At 42.4% G+C, this 18,254-nt stretch overlaps 2 protein-coding genes and 1 pseudogene across 5 annotated transcripts in view; 2 read left to right on the top strand and 1 right to left on the bottom strand.

Annotated features, from left to right (window-relative positions):
* The window catches only part of Paics (phosphoribosylaminoimidazole carboxylase and phosphoribosylaminoimidazolesuccinocarboxamide synthase), a 53,390-nt gene extending 49,894 nt beyond the window's left edge, over positions 1 to 3,496 (bottom strand). Inside the window, exon 1 of the mRNA XM_050150246.1 lies at positions 3,437 to 3,496. Within this exon, the coding sequence (XP_050006203.1) occupies positions 3,437 to 3,452 (16 nt within the window). The 5' untranslated portion in view covers positions 3,453 to 3,496. The remainder of the gene's footprint in view (positions 1 to 3,436) is intronic.
* Ppat (phosphoribosyl pyrophosphate amidotransferase) overlaps positions 1 to 18,254 on the top strand; it is a 70,308-nt gene that overhangs the window by 30,613 nt on the left and 21,441 nt on the right. The window contains exon 1 of one of the 4 annotated variants that reach the window (XM_050150241.1): positions 4,171 to 4,337. The exons of 1 other annotated variant lie outside the window; for it this stretch is intronic. In XM_050150241.1, coding sequence (XP_050006198.1) covers positions 4,210 to 4,337 — 128 coding nt within the window. In that variant the 5' untranslated portion in view covers positions 4,171 to 4,209. Of the gene's footprint in view, positions 1 to 4,170; positions 4,338 to 8,635; positions 8,660 to 18,254 lie in introns of those variants that run through there. 2 more of the 4 variants (XM_050150243.1, XM_050150242.1) reach the window with 2 other exon arrangements.
* Positions 1 to 18,254, top strand: part of LOC126506226 (uncharacterized protein C9orf85-like) — a 47,123-nt pseudogene that overhangs the window by 9,566 nt on the left and 19,303 nt on the right.

Here is an 18,254-nt window from a genome sequence, read left to right as displayed (position 1 = left end):
TTGGAATTGAACTCAGGACTCTGGAAGAATAGCCTCTGTTAACCTCTGAGCCATCTCTCCAGTCCTATGTAAATAATTTTAAAGTCAGCATATAGGAATTTGACCACTTTATATGAATGTATAACAAAAACTCCAGAAATGTTAAGATCTGAGTTAAATTCCCAGCACCTATATGGTGTGTCACAAGCATCTACAACACCAGTTCCAGGGGTTCTAACATTCGTGCATGTGATGAACATGCACACAGACAAAAAATTCATATACATACAATAAATCTACAAAAAAAATCTTATTTTTATTTTCTACTCATGAATGTTTACCTGCATGTGTTTCTGGGCCATATTCATTTCCATGGTCAGAAGAGCTAATAGGATCCCTAGGAACGAGAGTTAGAAAGCTGATAAGCTGCCAGGTGATGCTGGGAATTGAACCCCAGTCCTTTGGCAACTAGGGACTGTTTAACCTGCTCTCCAGCCCCTTTATTGGTTAAGCTGATAAGCTGCCAGGTGATGCTGGGAATTGAACCCCAGTCCTTTGGCAACTAGGGACTGTTTAACCTGCTCTCCAGCCCCTTTATTGGTTATTTTTAAGGTACATATCTTCTTTACATTGTGGCCAATTGAGGAATAAATCTACTTTTTTGAGACAGGGTTTCTCTGTAACTTTGGAGCCTGTTCTGGAACTCTGTTCACCAGGCTAGCCTTGAACTCGAGATCTGCCTGTCTCTACCTAGCAGTGTTGGCATTAAAGACATGCGCCACTACCACCATTTGCTATAAATCTACATTTATACCTGTTTACTCCTATTATGTATGTGTCACATCATTTCCACATGTTTAAAGTTCTGATCCAATGTTGACTGAACTGCCATTTGTTGGCAGAGGCTGTCTGTGGGTTTCCCAGCCGCTAAGCCCCGAAATAATCACACAGAAACGATATTATTTGCAATACTGTTTGGCCAACAGTATAAGTGCATTTCTGGCTAATTATTATATCTTAAATTAAGCATTTTTACTATTTAATACCTTACTCCGAGGATCGTAGCCTACCGTCCATACTTGTCTCCAGCCGTGGCTCCATGACTTTTCACTGACTCTACCTGCTCTCTATAGATATCTCTTCCAGCCTGCCTCTATTTTGTTAAGCCACTGGCTGAAGCAGCTGTATTTCTGTCAGTGTTTTCCCACGAATCGCTGTAGGTATTTTGTAAGTCTAGAGTGTCAGTTATGGATCTTTGATACAGCTTTTTGTTGTTTTAGTAACACAAATTACTGCCCTTACCATAAGGATAATAAGAGATAATTTATTATGAGCCAAAAATGAGAGGTCAGGTTCCAGGAACACAGATTAGGTTACCTCAAAAATTGTGTCCTAGGCATGTAAGCAGTTCTATGAGGTTGTATAGCTGAAAGACACAGGAAAGTAAAAAACCAAGGCATTTTCAAAATCCATTGGTGGGAATTAGGTAGGTGGATTACAGCAAATCTAAAGACATTCCATTCTTGTGTGTGTGTGGGGGGGGGTCCTGAGATGATGGTCATAGCTGCGGGCTTGGTGGAAGCTAGGCTGTCACTCACATCCAGAGAGGCTTCAGCTGACAGACACTGAGGATGTCAGCAGACAGCTGTGTGGAGAGGTTTTTCTTTGGACCGCCAGCTCACAAAAAATGACATGGAGACTTAATAATTAAGAAAGCTTGGCCTATAGCTTAAGCATATTCCTCACTAGTTTTTTTTTTTTTTTTTTTGCTTTTTTGAGACAGGGTTTCTCTGTGGTGTTGGAGCCTGTCCTGGATCTAGCTCTTGTAGACCAGGCTGGTCTCAAACGCACAGAGATCCTCCTGCCTCTGCCTCCCAAGTGATGGGATTAAAGGCGTGCGCCACCACCGCCCGGCCCTCGCTAGCTCTTATAATTTAAATTAACCCATTTATATTAGGCTGTGTACTATCGCATGGTGTTACCTTTTCTCCCATCTTGCACCTCCTGTTTTCCCTGTGTCTCATGGCAGCTCCTGTGTGCCTGGATTCTCTTCCTCTTATTCTCTCTCCCAGGAAACCTTACCTATACCTCCCGCCTAGCTATTGGCTGTTCNTTTTTTTTTTTTTTTTTTTTTTTTTTTTTACACCAACCACCGCAGCACACCTTCACAGTGTACAAGTGTCTCACAACACAGGTGGGCAGTAAACCTGCTGTCGGTATATCCCAAGATACTGGGGCACTTCCTTTCAGTTTGTTCTTTCGCCTTTCTTGGGACGGAACTTGGGGGGCACACTGGCAAGCAGTCTGTTACTGATGTAGATACCCAGCCAATCAATATACACTCATTTTTTATTCTGAGACATGTTTCTTCTTTGCCTCCCTAAAACTCCCCTAACTTCTGATATTTCTCTCTGTGTAGATTTCTCGGCCACTGGTGTTTAGACAAACCTCAGTAAAATGACTCTTCAGGAGGTAAGAAGTTAAAGTACACATTTATCCTAATATTATTTAAATTATATTAATCATTTTTGTTAAGAATTTTTCCTAACGCGAGCTCTCTGCTGAGGCAAATTCCCAATCAGGCCAAATCAAAACAAGCCAATTTATAACCAGGAGGCCTCTAACATGACTTCCTGGAGGAAGGAAAAGGGACCACGTGTTTCTCCTTAGCTAGCTCACAAAAATGGACTGTGGAAGTGGTCCTGTTGGCCTGCCCCTGCCCCGGGGAGAGGTCAGGACCTGGCATGCTGGGATTTGGAGTCCAACCAACACAACTCTCAGGCCCGAGGCGCTGGGGTCTAAGCACCCAATTTAACAATTTTTATCATTTAGGTTGTGCTTATTAAGGAGAGACTAAAGGATTTTACTAATATAATATTTAAATTTCTCCAATAAAGACCACATTTGTCTTTCAAAAGAAACCAGCTAAAGCATTATATAGTGGTTAAACCAAAGAAAAGCACAGAGAGACCACTGCAGTCCTTGTCAAGTCTTTTAAAATGTTGTATTTCTGTACATTAAATGTTAAGAACTCTCAGATATTCGCTGGGCTCAAGATGAAATCGTTATGTAAGTCTTGGTGTTTTAAGTGTTTTGGAGGCTGTCAAGTGGGAGGGAGATGGGGACTTGAGAGAGAGTATTTTAGGCCTTTCGTTACTTTTAGGACATTTCTCCTCCGGGGCACCTTCCCACTCTGCTACTTTCCTCCTCTCCCGGGGAGATTTCTGGGAATTTCAGGAGCCCCGGGGGCTTAGTGTCCAAAGCACGTCCCCCAGCACGTGGACCACACGTGTGCAGTATCCGGTACCATGGGCGCCAACGTGGGTTAGCAAGCCGGGCACTGTACCAGGAGGGCTGCAATCCGACCCCGGGGCCGCATGAGTCCACGCCAAGCAAGCAACTCCCTGCTGGAGGGTGAGTGTGAGGACACCAGCGGGTCAGAAAGCCTGCTACTCACCCTCAGCTGTCGCCATGACTCTAGGTGGGATGAAGGTGCAAGACAACGCGGGAAAGTGAAGCAGCGGTCGGAAAAAAGACCGAATAGGGGATTAGAAGGGCGGGGAAGGGCAGTGCGAAGAAGAGGCGCAGCTAAACCTGAGCAGTCCGTGTGACCCGAAGGCGACAGCGAAGTACCGCACTGGCCGCGCCCGGTGCTGGGATCGGGTACCCACGGGCTTCCAGCCGCGCATGCGCACCGACGAGACACCACTTCCTGGCGGCTCTGCGTCTCAATCCCGAGCGGCGAAAAGTGGCGCGCAGGCTTGGGCCCCTCTGGCCGGGAGAGGGTTCTGTGTTGGAGCGTACCAAGTCCCGACGGCCGGGGGACAGCGTGCGACCTCGGGAACGCACAGCTCAAATCTTCTGAGGGGTAAACACCACCAACTGCGCTCCTCGCATCACCGACGTCTCGGGAGCGGAAAATAACGGAGATTTCCACGTGTGGAAACAGTAGCTGCCCACACCTCACCCTCGGAGAGCTGGCCACACCCCTTTGACTCCATAGCTCCGCCCCCGAACAGCGCCGTAGCTGATTGGCCGGGCGCTGGAGGCCCAGCTGGCGACGGCCCCTGGAAAGCGCGCGCCGCCGCAGTAGCGAGAACCTAGCCCGCGGGGAAGGAGGAGGCGGTCGGCGGCGTGAGCTTCTGCGGCTTCCTAGAGCAGAGCGGACAGCTGGTTGGTGCTCGGACCGCGCCGCGGCAGCAGGTCCGTCCACGTGCTTTCGGCGGCGCCATGGACATGGAGGAGTCGGGGATGCATGAGGAATGTGGCGTGTTTGGGTGCATCGCTTCTGGAGAGTGGCCCACGCAGCTAGATGTGCCGCATGTGATCACTGTGGGACTCCAAGGGCTGCAGCACCGGTGAGCAACAGGATGAGGGGTAGGGGTGGAGTGGCAAGTCTTTGCTCAGCTCCGCGAGCGGCTTCCCTGCTCTGGAGCTATGGAGACCGCAGGACTAGGAGGGTGGATCTCGGGAACCAGATCAGTACCTTCGCAGGGAATTGACCAAGTGGGCGTGGGGTACGCCTTGCCTCATAGACGTTAACCTAGCCTGTCGAACTCCTCCCTAATGCTCTTTATGGTTAACTCCAAGAATGTGCACCTCTCCTGCGGGTTTGCTTGCACTAGCCAGGTTGGGAGGAATCGTTTAGATCTCCATTAACCTAGAACTATTCCTGAGATAAAGTTCTGTAAGGTCAGGTGGTGGCTGGTGAAGGTCCTCCAATACTTTTAGTCCTTTGCAGGTGACCTCCAGCTTGCAGAATCTTTGTTTGCACGGGCAGAGCTAATGAGTAGATTGTTAGCGTGAAAGCAGTTATCGGTTTGGGGACCCTAGAGTTCAGACCCAGGGAAAGAGGTCTAGTTCGTATTCAGAATGAGTCACCATACTAGTAGATTTCTTATACCTTAGCTTCAGAGGGCGCAGATTGATTGGTAAACTTTTTTTTTTTTTAATTTTTTTTGTTTTGTTTTGTGTTTTGTTTTTTTAGAGACAGGGTTTCTCTGTAGCTTTGGAACCTGTTCTGGAACTAGCTGTTGCAGACCAGGCTGGCCTCGAACTCACAGAGATAGACCTGCCTCAGCCTCCACCGCCCAGCTCTGATTGATAAACTTTTAAATAATAAATGAAAACAGTAAGAGCCATTAGCAAACTCCCTTTAAAGGGAGAGAGGAGGTGTGCTTGATGTCAAGATACATATTGACTTGGAAAAACTGGGAGATGCCTTCGAGGTAAACAAAACAACACCTGACTTAATGGGCAGTTAGTATAAATCTATTGAAGGAATAATACAGGGTTTGTGTGTTTCCCCAAAATCTCACGAAGTTTCCTTAAGGCAATGGAGCTGAGCAGTGACTTCAGCAGCGTGGATGCCACAGGTATCAGTGCATTCCTAGTGATAGCCTTTCCCTCACCAGCTACCTTTGCCTTTCTCACAGTCCTAAATGTTTGGAGTTTCACATTCTGCATGCTTTTTGTTTATTAAAAAGCGTCTGCCAGGGCCAGGCAGTGGTGGCGCATGCTTTTAATCCCAGCAGAGGCAGGTGGATCTCAGTGAGTTTGAGGCCATACTGAACTACAAGAGCTAGTTCCAGGACAGGCACCAAAAACTACAGAGAAACCCTGTCTCGAAAAATCAAAAAAAAAAAAAAAAGCATCCAGGAGCCAGCACTCACTGAGATCTGCCTGTCTCTGCCTCCAAGTGCTGGAATTAAAAGCATGTGCCACCACTGCCAGACTATATTACATCTTAAATTATTGAGATCTGGGAATGTGCTCTATTGTTGAACTCTTGCCTAGATTGGAGAGGGCCCTCGGGTCAGTCCTTAGTATTTGAGAGAGAAAGAGAGAGAGAAATTTAAATCTGATTATGTGATTCTGAGGAGCAGTTGTCTATACCATTTTCCAGTTTATTCGAATATCACATTAGGAGCAGTGGGAATGGAGGTAGAGAGTTTTAGACAACAGGGAAGTGACTCCATCCTTTTCTCCACTGTTTACATTGTGGTCAGTTACTCAGAAATTTCCCTCATATACTTCATTTTTGTCTTTCTATTTCTTTAAATTTGCCTGTGTAGGGGACTATATGTTGTTTCTCTTTTTAAGTTAAAACTACAGTTTGCCTAGTGAGTGGTGCAAGCCTCTAATCTCTCAGCATTGGAGATGTGGGGGTAAACAGATCTCATGAGTTTTAGGCCACAAAGCGAGTTCCAGGCCAGCCAGAGCTACACAGTGAGACCCTGTCTCAATAAAAAAAAAATAGAGCTTGATTTTTAATTGCATGTCCTACATGTCCTGTAGCTGCTCTTATATGAAAGTACTATGAGATTAGATAATGTGAGGACATTGAAGATAAGATGTGTTAGTGGCATCAACGGATTGTATCATATGGTGGAGTGTTTAATCTCAGCATTGACAAAAACACAAAGCAAGACTCGCTACCAAGGGAGGGAGGGAGGATTTGCTTTATTAGGATGGCTCTTTACCGAAACTAAGCAGATCTTGTTTGGAGACTTGGGTTGAAATTAGGACTGTGATATTTCCTTTTCTTTTGAACAGCAACAATAAGCTAGTTTCTGGGGAATAAACGTACTAGAAAACGACTTAGGATTTTCGTAAGAATCATTAGAGTTTATCTAGTTCTCACAACAAATCCTAAGTGAAGCACAATTTTAAATCAGAGGAAAGTCCTTACTTTGAAAGAATTGATTTTAATTGGAAAAAACCAATGGAACCCCTTATGCTTAGAAGATATAGTAATTGCCCACTACCCTAAAAGAGCAGGGTCAAAAAAACAAAAAAAAAAAACGAAGAACAGTGTGGCAGTACTCTAGTGTTATATTTTAAAGGTGGCAGTAGTACACACCTTCAATCCCAGCATTTGGGAACCACAGGCAGTTGGATCTCTGAGTTTAAGGCCAATCCTAGTCTTTAGGGGAGTTCCAGGACAGCAAGGGCTACACAGAGAAACCCTGTCTCGATAAACTGAGAAAGAGATGGAGTTTGCAGAAAGGTGAGTGACTACGTATTGTGGATTGTGGTGGCCTCGCTGAGTTAGTTCTCTGAGAGCAGGTTGTTATTATGAGAGTGAGCCTAACCCTTGCATTGTACTGGCCTCTGTCCACCTTAGCTCTCCCCCCTTCCTTCCTCCCCATCTCACTTGACCTTTACCATGAAGTCATCCACATTGAGGGCTTCACCAGAGCTAAACTGCTGGGACTTCCTGAAAAGATGGGCTTTCAGCCTCCCAAACTGACCAAAATAGCCTTTTAAAGAAACAAAGTGCCTAACCTGGGCATGGTAAACTGGCCTTTAATCCCAGCACTTGGGAGGTAGAGGCAGGGGCAGCTCTTGAGTTCAAGGTTTGATCCGTCTGCAGAGCAAATTTCAGGGTACACAAGGCTACAGAGAAACCCTGTCTCAGAGAAAACCAAAACCACAACAGAACAAAGTGCTTTGCCTGCTGTATATCGTTATAGTGACTGAAAATAGATGACAAACGTTGTTAGATAGGAGATGAGCGCCCCAGGAGAGGAATCAAAACCAACAACCAATAAGTATTTTTAGACTTCTGAACATTTGGGAAATTTACTGATTGAAGGTGCTGTTGGAAGAAACAATCTGTAGAATCTTCCGTTTCTGCTAGGCTTTGGGGAAACTGGTTTATAATGATCTCAGAAATGTTTTGAGAGGTGCAGACACTGGTTCCTCCACAGCCCCAGAGGGAGAGACAGCCTGCTTGGGATGCAGTGTCAGCCCTTTTCCCGGAGTTGTTGAGGAACACACAGGGGTTATCAGAGAACTTGTTTGGGTGTTGAATTAAGGTTGGTGACGTTAGCCAGTAAGCTGAAACACCAGCTTAATCTTGGGCATTTCTGATAACTTGTAGATCTGTTTTCTCATGTCTTGGGCTATACCTAAGCATTTTAAAGTTCTAGTATTGCAATTTAGTCAATTCAGAATGATGCTTTTATGTAGATAAGCTAGCTGCAATCTCTTCCATGACAGATTCACCTGAGCTCAAAGGTGGGACAAATCATCTGACCTACATTTTATATTCAAGAAAAAATGATAATGTAAGATTTTTACGTCACGTGAGTTAAAAGAGTTGAGATGTAGGAGTCAGGCAACAAGTTCCCTCTACTCCTGCACTGTGGCTGTGGCTGAAGCATGGGGGATAGGTATTCTGAGAACTGCGTCATTAGGCCATTTTGTTGCTATGCTCCTCACCGCTCTTAGTGTGCAAGTTTGTTCAGGTCAGTCAGCAAAGAGTCCTGATCCAATCAGGAGACCTGGTAAACATTGGATGTAGAAGGTCGCTGCTATAGGAACAGGGCAGTTGTTTACATCATGGGAGCCTTTTTATAAGGAGCAGAGCACTGAAATAATGCTGCAAAGACAGAAACAGTCACAGCGTTGTCTGCTACCAGTGTTGTTATCAGGTGCCATATACTTGATGAGTGTGCTGTACTTTCAAATGACAAGGCAGCGTGGCTTTCTTGTCAACAACATGACCAACTATACAATGTTTTGTCTTGTGGTGCTGTGGGCTGTTACCAAGTGACAGTTTTCAGCTCCTTTGTAATTTTGCAGGATCAATCTCGTGCCTACCATCCGTCTCTTACCAAAATGTCACACAGCACAGCTTTGTTGAGTTCCTGCTGTGTACATACAGTGCACCTTGGTAAGTAGGGGAACACAGGGTAAACATGGCTTCAGCCCTCTCTTAGAAGCATGTAACCTACTATTCAGAAGCACAGGCTTTGCCAGGCCCCAGTTTCCATCCTTCTGAATTGGCCATAATGATCATACCCACCTCATAACTTGTACAGATGAATTCTTATATATAAACTGAAGAGTACCTGGTATAGGTATGCCCTTTGTCTCTGTCCCACCCTTGGGTGTGCACTCAGCAGAGATGCATACAGATGTTCATTGACTGCCAAGCAGTTACTCATAAGGGCCTCTATTTGAAAAAAGGAACTGGTATGTTGTAGTGGAGTGGCGTGGGGAAGTAGTGGGATGCATGCTGGTACAATTGACCATTCCAGAGTAATACAAAAAAGAAAGCACAATTAGGGATGGATCTCCTAAACATTGCTGGACGAGAAAACCTGACATTTAAAAGTTCTCACTAAGGAGAGAGAAAGCACAAATCTTGAGCTCATCTGTGATGACAGCAATGGCCTTTGTGGACTGGAGTCAATAGCTCGCCGCCTTGTAGGGTCTGGTCTTTGTTAGTCTGGAATTTTAATTTTTGTTGTTTTACATACTTTTGCCATGTAGCCCAGGCTGGCCTTGGACTGGGGATGGTCCTATGGTAGCTTCCTATATAGTGGCCTAGTCATGTGCTGTATTTATATTTGAATGCTGGTCACATGGTGTGCTGTCTAATTAGGAGCAGAGACTAGAGCTCAGTTTCTCTGATCTTCAGTTCTGTGGACTTTCCTGTGCATAGGGAGCCATCTGTCTCCATGTGTTCTGTCTCCATGGTTTCAACCCATAAATACTGGGAGTATTTTTTTTTAACTATCTGTACTGAACAATAAAAAGACTTTTTCTTGTCATTGATTTTTAGACGAACTATAACTTTCATAGCAGTTATATTGTACTGTATTGTATTGTATAATATCAGCAATCAAGAGATGGCTTACAATATGTAGGAGGATAGGTACAGATTATAAACAAATGCTATGCCTTTTTATATGAGGAACTTGAATGTCTTCATATTTGGGTTTCTTTTCTATATTGCTTCGAACTACCCTTTCTAGTATTTGGTTGGCTCACGTGTTTTGCTGTTTAAGACGGGGTCTCACTTTGTCGCTGGCTGGCCTGGAGCTCTGCTTCATCTCAATCGGGTCTTCCCTCAGCCTCCCGAGGCCTGCTTTTATAACGGAATGAGTTTTCACATCTGGATTGCTGGTTCATTGTATAATTTTTATTGGCATAATTCTAAAGAGACCTTCAGACTTATACAAACAGTATCCTACCTTTGAACAAAGCCAAATTTTACAGCTTACTAATTCGTATGTTCCTTTCCTTTTATGTCCCTGTGTGTAATTTAAATTGTGCAGTTATTGCAGTTACCTGGCTGGGAATGTGTCCAATTACTTTTAGAGTTCCTCTTCCTCTTGAGTTGAGAACTAATTTCCCAGCATTCTCTACTCTTAAGTAGTTCACAATGTATTTGGTCTAATTTGTCAGGGACAAGGCTAAATATCTCTTATCAGGAAAAAGCAACAAGTTTCCACAGAGAAAACTCCTTGGCGTTTCTCAGGCTCTTGCTATCTTCACTTGCTTTTCTCTTGTCACTCACGGTTCCTCGGCTTTCCAAATGACCTTCAGATAATTCTTAAACAGACAGAAGAAGGATTAATATTAGTTTTCACATATCTCAAATTAGGAAATGTAAGTAATTAGAGAAATTTAGGATGAGTTGACTAATTAGTATTTTGGTCAGGAATGTAATTTTGAAATTAGGAACCTATTTTTCTAATAATAATTATAATCATTTGATTAAAAAATAATGGTGTATGGATTTTATTTTTTATACGTTTTTTTTTCTTGAGAAAAACAAAGGGAAAGGTTCTTACAGTTCTTTTGTTAAAGTCATCGCAAAGCTTACCATGTTTCCATTTTTAGTTCTAGGGGTCCTGCTTCTTAGGATGTAGCCACTTTCTTCATAGAGTCTCCGTTTTTTGAAGGTTATCATTTTTTCTTTGCAAAATTCTATATTTGTATTCTAAATTTTTGTATTTTGTACGACATTGTTTCCAGTCTCTGTCTATCCCAAATTGGCCAATCTCCTGTCAATTTTCACAGATATTTCTTTGGCACTTGTAGTCTCTTTGAGCATTTGCTTAATTTTGTCAGCGCTCTGACCTGGTTTTCAGACCAATGCTTTCCGGCTTCCGTGTCGTTCGCTGTTAGGGAGTGTGTGTAACTTTCAGGATCCTGTAAGGGAATGTGATTATCTGTAAATCAACACAGCTCAGTTATTCAGACTTGTTCATGATTCTAGTAGTTGGAGTATCATCCACTTGACATACAAGATTTCCATAGATCACTGAGCATCACAATAACCAGGATGGGGGCGTTGATCTTTCAATCTAACATGAAGACAGACTGCCCCCTTGATGTATCTGCTTTAAACCAGTAGGTCACCTTCATTGGATTTCTATAACTACGGAAAGCTGTATTATTTACTAATTTCTTTTGGTAAGAAATAGAAATAGACATTTTTCTCTTTCTCTCATAGCAGATTCTGCACAGACTTACGTATAATAAGGACGTTCTGAGGTAGCACACAATAGAGATCTAGTTTCCAACTACTTAAGATAGCATGTTTTAGACAGAAAATATCAAAAGAACACTTGAAATCCAGCCACCCAGCTCCTGTTCCCAATCTTTAATACTTTGATGTGTCTTCTGGGGCAGTGGTCACTTTATTTTCCTCTTTTAGAAAACAGAGTAGCAGTTTAAATTTAATCTGTTCTTGCAATTGAAGGTTGTACTGAGCCACTGTCGGGGCAAATTTCTATCCTCCAAAATATAACCTTGAGACTAAGAGTATTTGACATCTTCAGCCACATTTTAAGAAGGCCATGTTGTAATTGCCTCCTTCAGCATCTTAACATATTCCACGTTAAACTTCAAGGTGGTGTGCTGAGCTTGGGCCTGGACTAGCATTATCAGACCAAGTCTGTTGAGCGCCTGGCTAAGAACGATCTCATTTGCTCTTCATCATAACTAAGGATGCTCCTTAATGCAGTTGGAAAACCTTATTAGTGGTTTGTGCTTTCATGTTGAAACAGTGGTCTGTATTCACTCAGAAGGGTTCCACTAGGTAGATATTTAATTCATGGGTTTATCTGGTGTGCTCTACTGCGTGTAGGAGATGTTTGCAAGTCAGTCAGTTGTTTGCACCCCGAGGAAGCACTGCTAATCCTGAGGTGACATTCTGAATTGAAGTGTCTGGTAGTAGTACTTTTTGTTTTCCCAATCTCAGTTAGACTTTCCTATACTTGGGACAGTATTTTAAAAATAGCTTGCTGTGTAACTAAGTATCTTGAACAGTATAGATGTTTAGATGTTTATAAAATTGACGTTTAAGTTTTTGTTTTTGTTTTTTAAACTTCAAGACCTGGTTTCTCTGTGTAGCTTTTGGAGCTCTTTATATCAGGCTGTCCTTGAACTCACAGAGATCAATTCACCTCTGCTGGGATTAAAGGTGTGTGCCCCCATCACCTAGGTAATATTCTTCTTGGAGACAAGAACTTTCTAGTAACCCTGAGTGTCCTTCACTTTCTATGTAGACCAGTCTATCCTCAAACTCAGAGAGATTCACCTGTTTCTGTCCCCTGAGAGTGGAATTAAAGGCATATACCACCATGCCTGTAATGTTTTTTAAACTAAAAAATGATTTGTTTAATATGCCAGTGAAGCAAAATGTTATTAGTATATGTAAAAGTGGGTATGAGGAGAATTACCCCAGACTACTAAGGACATATTTGCAAAATGAGTCCAAAATGAAGTTTAGATTGTGGCAACATCAAGACCTTAAATGATTGCACTCTGGAGTCACGTAGGTGGAATCACATAGGCCGCTAATATACAGTATCTTTGTATGTCTTCCTATGTAGCCTTGGCTGGCCTAGAACTTGCTATATTGACCATGCTAGACTTGAACTTATACATCCATCTGCCTCTGCCTCCCCAGTTCTGGGATTCAAAGCATATGCCACCATATTCTTCCATTCTCTTCTTTGTGTAAATTGACCTGAGTACTGAATCCAATGCTTCTAACCATACAGAGTTAGAATTCTGTAAACCTCTGATTATATTTTTTGCCATAGATCAATATATAACTTTTATGTGTGTTTCTCTTTAATGTGATGGATTTATTAACATTGAATTCACTGCCAACAGAGAGTGTAAGGCATGCCTGAGTGAAGGTTATCTGATGTCTTCTCCCTAGGTTTCAGCCATGCACCTAACCCTTAGAGGCTTTGGATAGCAAGGCAGCATTGCACTCGGGTCATCGCTGAAATAAAAGTTACCCAAAGTGTGGAAAACCATGGTGCTGCATAGAACTTGGGTGGCGGGGAATGAATCAGAAGTCCACAGTTATCCTTAGCTACACAGGAAGTTAGAGGCCAGTCTGAGCTCCGTGAAACCCTCTATAAACAAACACAACTAATTAGAGCTTGTACTCTGGAAAATCTCCTTGTTTTTCAAGTGTTAATTAAGTAACCTTATCTCAAGGACATAGCTTTTAGGCTACATTGACTTCTCAAAATACATTACAGCTCTTTTTATTCTTGTTTTTGCAGTTTAGATTCAGGACTTTTCACTTTTACTCTGTCAATACTCCTGGAATGACAAATGTGTGAGGAAGGAATTAATTTCTGGAGCATATGTATGTGGGTGTTCATTTGTCAGTGTGAGAATACAGTCATTAAAGCTTGAAGTTAAAAACAGGAGAAGAAACCACAACAACTGGTGTTTACACTAAGACAGCTACAATAAAGGCCAAGTCTTGCTTTGTCCTTGTCTGCTTTAACTGAGAATGCGTGAGTCGGGATAATTGCAGATAGCAAATGACCCTTGAAAATAACCCAAGAGCTGAATTTCCTATCGCAAAATTAATAAGTAAGGACCAGCTGTACCTTGTTACTGTAGCTAAGCTACACACGCTGGAATAGTGGGTTGTTAGCATGGCCTTTTGAAAAGAAGTAAAAATATCTTCTCCCGTTGATGAAAAACTCAAGTTTAAATTTTTTATGTAGAAAGTCTCAGTCAAAGAAGAAAGAAAATACTATTCTGGGATATTTAGTGCGAGCAATTGCTGGGGGTGTCTTGGTAAACCAGTACATGTCTTAATAAATGCTGGTGTACGGGGGTATGGGAGGAGAGGTGTTACTCAGCAACGCTTCATAATGAGCCCTCATCTCAAAGTTTGCTTGGTTTTAGTGCCAAATTATTTTCAGACCTCAAGGAAATTTGGACATCTGTTTAAGTCACTGTAACTGGGTAGGTTCATCAATGATTCTGTTAGAAGGTAAAATAGTTCTGTCATTGGAAAACATTTATACTGCAGAGAATGGAAAACAGGTTCAACACAAAGTCCTGTACTCGCTGGGGATAAACAGTGTGCAAGCTCCTTTACACAACTTAAACACGTTGTGACCTAGCTGATTCACAGGGTGAACCCCCGAAAGAATCGGAAGCAGGAACCCAGACCTGTGAGTGTTCTTGTTCCCAGCTGCATTTTCTAAAATAGCCTAAAGGCAGAAAGAACCCTAGTGATTGTTGACAGCTGTGCAGATCACGGCACAGATTTACCCTGCAATGAACATGAACCTGGAAGACATTCTGCTAAATGAAGAGATAAACCAATGTGCAACACTGCATACGTGAATAATCACATTGATGAAAGCATAGGACAGTGTGGGTGTCCCAGAAAGGAGAATAGTCTCCTTAATGGATCCACGTATTTCAGTGTGATATCCGTCAACCAGTGAATGGAAAAAAAGTAGTTTATCCTTAAAACAATAGTATTCAGCCACAAAAGAGAATTGGAAATACCAATCTATCTGCAGTGTGATTCAAATTTAAAAACTAATTCCAAGTAAAAGAAACCAGGGGCTAAAGACCATATAGTATGACACCATTTATGAGACATTTCCAGAATGAACAATTTTGTAGTGGTTGCTAGGGACTGCAAATGGTCCTCAGGGCAGTAAAGTATCTACTGCAGATGCAGGCTTCTATGCAGGCTGGTCAGGATGCTGTGAAAAATGATATTTGCGACTAGAATGACTTTGAATATACAAAATATGTACTGTGATAGTAACAATCGATATGCCCTCTGCTGGCCATCTCGGTGCTAATTTTATTCAGAAGTTAGTGACATTTTTAAGTTCAGCAAGGCTTTTTAGTACAACCAGTGTTTTATTAGAGTTTTTCTCAGATGAACAACGTGGCCTTTCACTTGTGGATTTTTTTGTTGTTTAGTTTTTTTGCTGTTGTTGTTGTTGTTGATTTTTAGGCTGAAAATCTGAGTAACCGTTCAGCAGGATCCATTCTGCTGGTCCAGTACTTGTTTAGTATACCTAATTTTCAGCCCTCCAAATCAGAATTGACCTATTACTGTCCTTCAGATAGCCATGCCTAAGAAACACAAGATACCGTGTTTCCAGCCATATAAATGGCAGCTGAGACTGAAGGTGAATTGAGTCAGTTTTGTTTCCTCTTGTCTGTACTTCAAACCCAGGAAGAAATACAGATCTTTCTTTTAGATCCAAAGTAATAATTATCCCAGCCATTCCATTTTACTCAGTGTAACAGGAGGAGACTGGGAGTTGGTTTCCCTGGCTTCTTTAGCCATGGGCTTTTAAGCAGTGACTTACTCGATGGAACCAGCTCATTTGTTTTCCTGAAGTGGAATCAAATTGGTTTTTGTGTGCTATGTTCCCTGGTCCTCTGCTGGTCCTATTCTCTGAGAATGGCAACCTCACTGTGATTCCTACTATCAGCTGTGCTTGAGGAGGGTGTAGAATGTAGGTGCTGAAGAGATGGCTCAGCAATTAAGAGCTATGGCTGCATTCCCAGAGGTCCTGAGTTCAATTGCCAGCTACTACATGGCTCACAGCCATCTGCAATGAGATCCTGTGCCCTCTTCTGGCCTGCAGGTGCACATGCAGGAGGAACACTGTATATATAATAGATAAATAAATAAATCATAAATCTTTGTTTTCTTTTGAAGAGTGTAGTGCTGAACTGATTGTAACCTACAATTGAGTGCTTCCCAGCCTTCCTAATGCTCCTTCTCATGACTTCATCTAAACACAATTTCCAAAGCCATTCCCACAAATCCCATCACCCTGGGAGTTAGGGCTTCAATACATAATTTCCTGGGAGCTGGGAGAGGCACAATTTAGTCTACTTATCACTGTAACGTATAATAATCTTTTGTCTTCACCTGAAGGCGGAGCATCACTTTTCCTGTGTCAGGGCTTTGTTGTCTTCTGCCTTGTGGCTTCCTGAGTCACCCATGGTGCCTTCTCCAGCAGCGACTATAGGAGCATAAGGAGATTTTATTCCCTTTCAGAATTTCACTTTAAAACCACGAATGCTCTGTATGATTGTGTTTAGATTCCTCTCCTTTAAGCATCATTTTGGCTTAGTTCATTAGTAGGTATTGACTATCTAAATTTCCAAGTCTTTCAACCTAGTCTCCATCCACCCCTTTCAGTAACATCACTGTACTCCCTGTGGGTAACTTTATCAGAAGACATCTTCCATTTAGTTTTTAATGTGAATAGCTGCATAAACAGCTAATATACTTTGTCTTCTATTTACCTTGAGAGTTCCAGTCTTAACTGCTATTCCCTCATGTCTTCTTTAGATACACACAGAGTCGCACCATTTAAGCCACTAATACAATCTTTAGGAAAGTGCACGGTGAGGTCTTGAGGACCACCTTGCCCGAGCCTTCCATTTTAGGCAACAGTTTCTGTGTTTGGCTGCTTCGGAATTCTGTCCATCTTCTGAGAGACTGACGTAGAAGGTGGCTTCCTGACCGCTGGTCCAGAGCTCATTCGGTTCATTTTACGTTACCTGTGTATGCATTGTATCTTTGTACTTGTAGCTACGTTGACTTTGAAAGGATTTTCTGATGTTTCACCAAAGACTTACCCACCCCTAAGGATTTCTTCCCTGCCGGTTTTATATTTACTGTGTTATGCAGTTGTTATGACAGCTTACCTTTATTTCTGTGATCTGAGATTGCGTGTTGGACCTTTGAAAATTTTATCTCTTCTGAAATTTGTTCTGAATAATCCTACTTTATTTCTTTCTTCCTTTCCAAGTATGTAAAAAAATTATATTTTAGAGGAGAAAAGCATGCATTAGCTCTACTTCATTATCAGTTCAGCAACTCGTTAATTAAACATTTCAGGGGCCACCTCCTGGTTCAGTGGGTAAGCGGAATGCAAGCCTGGCAACCTAAGTTCACTGCCAGGAGCTCTTGTAAAGATGGAATGAGAAGCACATTCCATAGAGCTGTTCTGACCCCCACGTGTGCACAGTGATACGTGCCCCACAAGTCCTGTGTAGCATCTATGCAAAATAATCATTAAGTAAGTAACATTTAATGAAACCCCTTTAACTCGGATTGTGTTCAGTTTATGCAGCTGATCCCTCTATAGTGTGATATGTTAAATGTTCTCTTCCCTCCCTACCTGTCTGGCCCTCTTCCATTCCTACGCATGCACAGCCTGTGGCTTGTTCTCCGTCTTGGAATTCATGCCTTTCTGATTTCTGTGTTTTGTTGTTTCCCAGAATTGCACCCAACTCAGTGACAAATTTCATATTCCTGCTCATACCTAGGCCTCGGGCTGTTTTTACAATCTTGTATTCATAGTTTGGATTTTTGTACTTTGTTCTGTACTGCTTTCAGTTTTTCTCTATTCCAGTTTTTCGAAGTCTGCTCACAATTTTTTATGTTTTTATTCTCACTGCTCCCTCTAGTTGTTAGATGGTATTTTTCTGACAGTTGCCCTGGAGAGCCCAGACTTCTGGTCCAGTCCAGTGCTTCCTTCCCTTGTTTGCTAACGTTGGGATAAGAGTTGAATTAATAGGGGCTTCCATTATCAATGTACAGATACTTGTATCCGCCAGAGAGAGAAAAACATATATGGATTGTATACCTCAGACAAGATGCATAAACAGACACAGTATTATTATTATTTTATTGTAGTCTCTTCTCTCCTCCCCTCATGGACAAGTATGACCTTGAATTAATTCCTTTTTGGATGGATTTTCACTGCTGTTCTTAATAATTTATTTTATGTGGGTTGGTGTGAAGATTTCATATGAGATCCCATGGATTTGCATATAGACGGGTATAAACTGCCATGCAGGTGCTGGGAATTGTACCCAGGTCCTCTGCAAGAACAGCCAGTGCTCTTAACCATTTGAGCCATTTCTCTAGCCTCAGACACAGTATTATTAAGTCACTTTCCACAGGGAATGGGATAGTAAGTATGAACTAGATCTCTTCAGTGAGGGTTTGAAATTAATTTAAACATATATGGCTTCACTGTGGATTTGCTTTTAGATGTGAATTTGGTTGTCTTGTTAGAGAGCTGCTCTGTGCATTCATTATTGTGTATCAGCTTAGCTCTGACATTTCTTACCCGGTTAAAGAGTAAAGCTTAGAACCTACAACGCAGTATTTCTCGGAGACCCGCGTTTTACTAAACAAATCAAGTGAC

Source organism: Alexandromys fortis, unplaced genomic scaffold (genome assembly GCF_014885135.2).
Source record: "Alexandromys fortis isolate MF-2015 unplaced genomic scaffold, M_Fortis_MF-2015_v1.1 scaffold_0, whole genome shotgun sequence".
Taxonomy (NCBI): Eukaryota; Metazoa; Chordata; class Mammalia; order Rodentia; family Cricetidae; genus Alexandromys; species Alexandromys fortis.
This window is presented reverse-complemented; position numbering and strand designations above follow the sequence as displayed.